Source organism: Vombatus ursinus, unplaced genomic scaffold (assembly GCF_900497805.2).
Source record: "Vombatus ursinus unplaced genomic scaffold, bare-nosed wombat genome assembly UNPS02014798.1, whole genome shotgun sequence".
Taxonomy (NCBI): Eukaryota; Metazoa; Chordata; class Mammalia; order Diprotodontia; family Vombatidae; genus Vombatus; species Vombatus ursinus.
The window spans coordinates 36435247-36442591 of record NW_020954576.1 but is presented as its reverse complement, the minus strand read 5'-3'; the positions used below and the strand labels follow the sequence as shown (position 1 = coordinate 36442591).

Below are 7345 nucleotides of genomic sequence, written 5' to 3'. Positions count from 1 at the left end.
ATAACTAAGGTAGATATAGGTGAGCCTTATCTTAAGAAATCTCAATATATTAAAATTTGGATGTATGGACTAGGAATGATTATTTACATTACAAATGGATTCATCTATTTTTTTTTTCTGTTATAGGTTCATAGATATAGAACTAGAAACAACCTAGTAAAATCCCTTCCTTTTACAGGTGAATAAAATGAGGCCCAGGTTGCCTTGCTTAAATAATGAGCTCTCCTTGTATATTTAAGATATAATTTGATTTTTAAAAATTGATTTACATTCAACTTCTTGGAAAGATCTCTATCACATAAAATATTGGTTATTTGTCCTGCCCAGGTATTACAGGTCAAAAGGAGAGGGAAATTTTCCTCAAAGAGGGAGTATACAACCCATCCCTCTCCCTTTTTCCCCTCTCCCTTTCCCCTATACACAGTATCCTTAGCTCTACCAGCAGACTCATGGCTCAGATGCTCAACAAGCTGTATACTCTGATCTCAGGCCCCAAAGCTACTCAGAGCTCAAACTTTATACATAGAGTTTTAGACAAAGAACTGATATGGCACTCATAGGGACCGCTGTCAGTGGAGAAGGGAAGTGGGGTCGTCTAGACCAGTGGTATCAAACTCAAACAGAAATATGATGTACTGATTTTTTATTTATTTTGTTAAACATTTCCCAATTACATTTCAATCTGCTTTAGCTGCCCTCAAGAGTTTTCTAACTGAGGATTTGATGCCTCTGGTCTAGATCATGGAAATTGGCATATTTTTTGAGTACTACAATAAAGAACAGATAACGAGGGGCTGAGACCAAGCACCCTAATTCTAAACATGCCACAGCAATGAAATGACTGGGTAAGGGGCCCATGCCTAGTTCTCTGGGTCAGTTAAATCTCAGCATACTTGATTCTGGGGACCAAGGCCTAAAAATCAAACTGGTTTTGACCAGCTCACAGGCATTTCTCAACAGAGGACAAAATAAAGCCATATCTTAAAAGGGATTATGATGTTACCATAGTCTTTCTACAACAAGACAACTGTGAGAGCTTAACCACAGATTCTTCATCCATCTTATTGTGATATTTGAAGAAGGGAGAGGATAGCACTAACCTGAAACTAAAATCTGGAGCTTGGTTCATATAACCATGAAAAGGATGTTAGTAGGAAATAAATTGTTACAAACAGATGTGGGTGGTAATGTCTTGTGTACCAAACCATGATTTTTTAAACTTTTTTTTCAAGTATCTGTCATTTTATGGGAAGTTTCTCTTACAAAGTCTCCCAATTAACTGTCAGTGAGTGAGAAGCATTCACATTCAACAGTCTCTTGAAGACAAGAAATACAGGATGGCAAGTAAAACATTCTGGGTCAAACATTGAGGGGAAAAGGCTTTGTATAGTCCCAGACTATGAAGCTGAGTCTACTTTATTGCTTATTTTTATTCAATCCTATAATCAAGTCAGATCAATTACAATAATAGCTCACATTTATGTAGTGTTTTGTAGTTTGCAAAGCCCTTTATATATATTATCTTAATTCAGCCTCACAACAGCTCTGTGAAGTTAGCGTGACTATTATTCCCATTTTACAGTAAAGGAAATTGAGACTCAGACACTTTAAGGGACATGACAGCTAATACATATCTGGGGCAAGATTCAAACTCAGATCATCCTTATTCCATCTCCAGCACTCTGTCTACTATGTCACCTAGTTACTTACTCAAAATATATAGGATCGTAACTTTAGGGTGGGAGGGATCTCGAGATTATTTAGTCTGAATCTCATTTAATGATGAGGAAACTGAGACCCAGAGAGGTGAAATGCTTCCACACGGGTGGAAGACTTGGGATTTAAGCCTAAGTCCAGTGATGCCAAATTCAAATTCAGCCTCCCCACTTCAGTGCTCTTTCTTGTGGTTTTGGCCTTCTATAAAGTTAGTTGATTCCTTATTATATTGTAAAGTCCATGGTAGCTATGACTTAGTTATCTTTTTACCTCCCCCACCTCCACCCAGTCAGCTAGGTGGTGCAGTGGATAGGGCATTGGGCTTGAAATTGGGAAGATTCCTCTTCCTGAGTTCAAATCTGGCCTTAGAGATGTACTAGTTGTGTTACCCTGGGCAAATCACTTAGCCCTGTTTGCCTGGGTTTCCTCAACTGGAAAAATGAGTTGGAGAAGGAAATGTCGAACCACTCCAGTACTCTTACCAAGAAAACTCTAAACAGGGTTGTGAAGAGCTGGACTTTACTGAACAACAACAACAACACAACACAACAACAAAGACAACAACGATGACAGTGTGAAGTACAGGGCTTAATAAATGTTTGTTGAATGGAAATGAATTTGGATTATTTCTTGCATACCCTCTGAGGTCTTAGCCTAGATATTCATTACTTGAGAGTACTCCCTGGTGCACTGGTTCTATGAAAGAGTTAATTCACATCCCAAAGGACATGCTACTGACCCGAGAGTCTGTAGCTTACTCATCCAGCAAGATCTCTCCTACTGTCTTTGACCAATGCAGGCATTTTAGTAGTAGTGATCATAAATTATTGGGGAGCTTGATAGTCTTTTCATATCTGAGATCCCTTCCTTTAAACATTATGTTACTGGAGTGCTGGGTCAATTTTAATGCTAACGAACAGGACACGGGAGTATGTGGAGCATCACAGCACATAAAAATAAATGATTAGACCAATAGCACCTTTCACTCTTTCAGTTGACAGAGATGCTGGTCCATTCTGCTCTGTCTCAAGGAATATAATATAAATGTAACTAAGTGAATTTATCGGATTGAAGGTCTCTATCAAGATGAAGAAGTGGAACAAATTGGAAGGAGTGGGGGTGAGGAGGTGTTGGTGGAAGAAGGACATCTTTCAACAGCAAACCAATGACATACCAGCTTCTATCCCCCTTCAGATATCCCATGGGGAATTAAACAGTAGTCACACAATGGCAGCAGGCTATTTATGCTGGCCCTTTTGGCATGCAGAGTTTTAGGTTCTACGCTAATCTGAAGTGCTGGGAAAAGCTTTAGAGACACAGCTAATCATTATTAATTCCTTTAGAATTCATTGCAATAACATCAATCACGGTGAACTCATTTGGTATTAATATGGATGTAATGTGAAAATGAATAATGCACACAGGAGTTTTTATATTCCTATTTTAGAAAAATAGTTATGAACAATGTATTTCTCTTTCCATTGTCAAACCAGTGCCTCTGAGAGGTTTTCTATCAATTACCTTCATCATCATTCCAGCTGAAATCTTGTCAGAGCAAACATATTTCAAAGGATTATATCCAACTCCATTACAGCATTCCTGGGTCTCTGGAATAAGTTCAGTCTCACAGCATTTTATTGGCACTGGGTCATTCTTTTTAACATGTGCTTTAGACTCGCCACTGGAAGCTGAGCAGCATATGGTATCTGACATATTCACATAATCCTGCCCACAACAGAACATCTCTGCAACAATAAAACATTATATATGAATATGAAATAAAAAAGAAGAAAACTGAGACTGTAATAAAGTTTAGCATAAAAATGTCAAAGTCAGGCAGTTGCTGAAATGGTGCAATGCTCAAAGTAGCATTCAGCTACAAATGTGCTTGAAAGGTGAATGAAGGACCCTTTTTATGAAATACATGGGGTAAAAATTAACTCAGGAATACAGAAGTCTGGTGAAATCTCTCAGCTCATTCAAATTCCAATACTCCATAAATAAAAACTCTGGATCTCTATCAAAGAATCCACCTTTAATGGAGTGACCAAGTTCAAATGGGTTTATTTCAAAAGGCTCACTAGACTACAAAGAAAAAAGTCTAGAAATCAGTAGTGTAACTAGTGGAATGGAGAGAAGGAAACAACCATCTGAACATAAAAAGATTTGCTCTTAGGCCAGGCAGAAGGAACACGTGGAGTGCCAGATTTAGATCAACTTAACATTGGGGATAGGTGATTCAGAGGAAACTAGAAATAGCATAACCCTTGAGCTCAAGAAAACTACAGTCTAGCAAGATAGATGGGAGTATATATACATGAAAAGTCTGTGTCCACATGAGCTTTACGAGACTGATCATTGGACAGAATGAACTGGATAATTCAGTCAAAGAAATGATTTGACTATTCTTTTTCCTGGATTGACTCAACTGTGAACTGGCCAAATCAACTGGTTGGTTTTATGTCACTTAAGCATGATTAAATATTTAAGTAAATAAGAACAGACATGATAGAAACATATCAATAGAGGGCTAGATGAAGCAAGTAATTGAGAGGCCTCTGTTCCAGGATATGGGTAGAGGACTGACACTTAAAATCTGACGTAATTTATAGTTCTACTATATTAGATCTAGATCAGAAGGATGTGACAACAATAAATTTGATAAATGAGGTATGCATTTTGTTGAAATTATCATCATTGTTAATAATTATTATTGTATTACAAGGTGCAGAAGAAGCCTCCATCATGTTACGTAAAAACTCTATGAAGGATATGGACAAGTCATGGACAAGAATCAACCAGTATAAATAGGCAGAAAGGGGTTGCATTCTTCACTGGGGAAGTCTATCTCTTATCATCAGAGGGAGGCTGTGGCTGGTCATAGTTCTTAAAGAAGGAAACTCTCCACACATTCCTAAAGAAAACACTTTGCATCTTTTATCTTTAAAGTTTGCTGTTTCATCTCTTTTTATGCTTTTATTTCAGAACAAATGCAGCCACAGGTTCGACTCCGAGTTCTGGTTTAGGTCAAGTTCAACTAACAGGTCTCTGAAAGGTTACATCACATATAACTTTAAACACATTCATGCAGGACTTTGCTTATTAATCACTCAAAGAATTGATGAGTTTAAAGTTAAATTGGTTGTTTTTCTTAGGATTTTAGGTGATGATTTTGGCGATTTTAATAAATAAGAAGAATTCTTTGACAAACATATATAGTGGGATTATCTCTGCTGCTTGAGCTTTGATTATAGTAGAAAATAAGACAGAAAAAACCTACGACCTACATTCTTTTTTTTTGGACAATTCTCAGCTATCCTCTAATCAGACATTCAAATACAACCTTGGATTCCCTAACTGTCATTTTCTCCAGCAGTTTTCTTATAACAATACGTGTTACTATTTTAAACAGCAATCAAAATGTGAAAACTGGCCTTTCAGAGAGTAGAATACATTTTTACCTCAAATTACTCTATAGCTTCAACATGTTTTAAGTATAAAATCAAAATGCAGACACTGACCTAATTTGAAACTCATAACCAACCATCTGATAGCTCTGAGGGACTTTTGACAGGCCAACTAAAATTTTGATAATGAACTGTTTTTATACTGGAAAAAAAATGCTTTCTTCCACAAAGGGCTTCATCTTCGTTTAAGGGAATTTAATTTTTCAGCCAAGATTTCACTCACATAACAAGAAGTGACTCTCTTTCTAGTTTCTTTGGTAAACCATTACTTCTTTAATTATTATCAACCTTGTTCCAGTGTGATAAATTGCTAATTACTTAATACCCTAATCAGCGTTCATTCTTTGCACAGATAAACTGTGACAGTGCCATTAATTTAAATAGTAATTTCACTTAATGGCCAGAACGGCACACCAGATTTTTATGCAGCATTTTCTGAGGACTGCATCCATCACTGCAATATTCTGACATAAAGATGTCTGACGTGCACTAACTCACTTAGGGAGAGCAGATGTTGCAGAGCAGAGTTTGGTAGTAATTCCCATAGTGCATCACTTCAGCATGAATGAGCTGCAAATTCAGAGACAGACAATCTTTCGAAACTGCATTGCAATAACTTTTGACCCCTACCTAATTTATCACATGTAGCACTTGACTCCTGAACTTTGACACTGAGAATGCACAAATTTAAATGTGCCCGAAGACAAACAAAATAGGTCATGTATTATTGATAGATTGATCCATTCTTCCAAAGTCTCTTCATTAAATTTGCACAGATACAGAATATTTCTGAACAAGTTGTAGATTTTATTTTAGTGATAAGTATTCATTGAATTACTGTTTCATTTTCAGATCAGCCAAAATATACTGACTCTCTTTGAGAGACTTGCAGTACATTGAACACCAATGAGAAAACAGTATAGAGAAGGATTTATAACTCACAGCATGGGCTCCATGCCCTCCCTCACAAACAATTATTTAATGTCCAGCTCTGAAATGGAATTTACAAACACAGCTGGCTGATGATTAAATCTGAAAGAAAAAATATTTATGTGTATATATTTTAAGGAAGAATGAGAATTATAAAGCCTCTACTTCCAAGTCAAAACAAAAAAAAAAACAATTAAAAATTAAAAACAAACAAAACTAAGATCCCAGACAAGCAACCTCTGGGGAGTTCAGGTATGGCTATAGGAGCAATTTAAATATTGTGAGATTGGAGAGCACCTGTAACATGGAAGTATCAGCCTAAGCCATAATTTCTTAGGGAAAAAAGAAGAAAAGTAGCTGAGACTTCTAGTCTTTCATACTTCGAAAATTGTCCCAAAAAAGTATGGAATGATATTCGTGCTTGCCTACACCAGTAGATGTCTCTGGTCGCCACCATCACTACCCCAAGGTTTGGGGGTGGGAGGATGAGGAATGCTAAAAATGCCAAAAAGATATATTACAACCTTTAAAAAAATAGTTATCCATTACAGTTTTCAAAAACTCATTCCTTAACATGAAAATATTCCCAGAAAATATTCTTTCAATATGACTTTTACACAATGGGATCTCAGTTAGCAACAAATCCCAGCTTGCAAAATCCCCAGGCGCCCTCTTATTGTATCTTACACCTTTGTTAAACAATAGGAACTATTTATCCTGGAGGCACTACTAGACAAGGTAAGAAGTCAAATTCAGGATGATATGGCAATAAAGAAACCCCAGCCATAGTATTTTCAGAATTCGCCACAGAAATGATGAGGTAACATATTCTAAATATGCACAATGCCTGGTTTCACACAGGCTACTTAAAAAACAAAAACAAAAACAAAAACAACACCCTGTCTTCTTTGCCAACCTCTACGAATGATAGAAAGGCTGTAATGTTCATTCTTTAATACCAAGAGATGTCATCAAGTCTATCCCAAGATTAGGGGTATAATTGGTAGTGCCATATAAACAATGTTCAAAGAAAAGAACAATAAAATATCTTACAATATATATTCAAAGAAAATGGTTAAGAATACATATACACTGAAATGAAGAACATGACTTTCATCCCCAGATACCTGTATTACACTCCTACACAACTCATCTGCCCAGAGAGAGCACTAAAAACATAAACGCTACCCCAGCACTTCTGTTCCAACAGCATCTGTTAATTCACTCCATTT

General features: G+C 36.7%; 1 protein-coding gene across 1 annotated transcript in view; it reads right to left on the bottom strand.

The window, feature by feature from the left end:
• Positions 1-7345, bottom strand: part of USH2A (usherin) — a 944914-nt gene that overhangs the window by 207596 nt on the left and 729973 nt on the right. The window contains exon 50 of the mRNA XM_027871555.1: positions 3238-3461. Within this exon, the coding sequence (XP_027727356.1) occupies positions 3238-3461 (224 nt within the window). The remainder of the gene's footprint in view (positions 1-3237; positions 3462-7345) is intronic.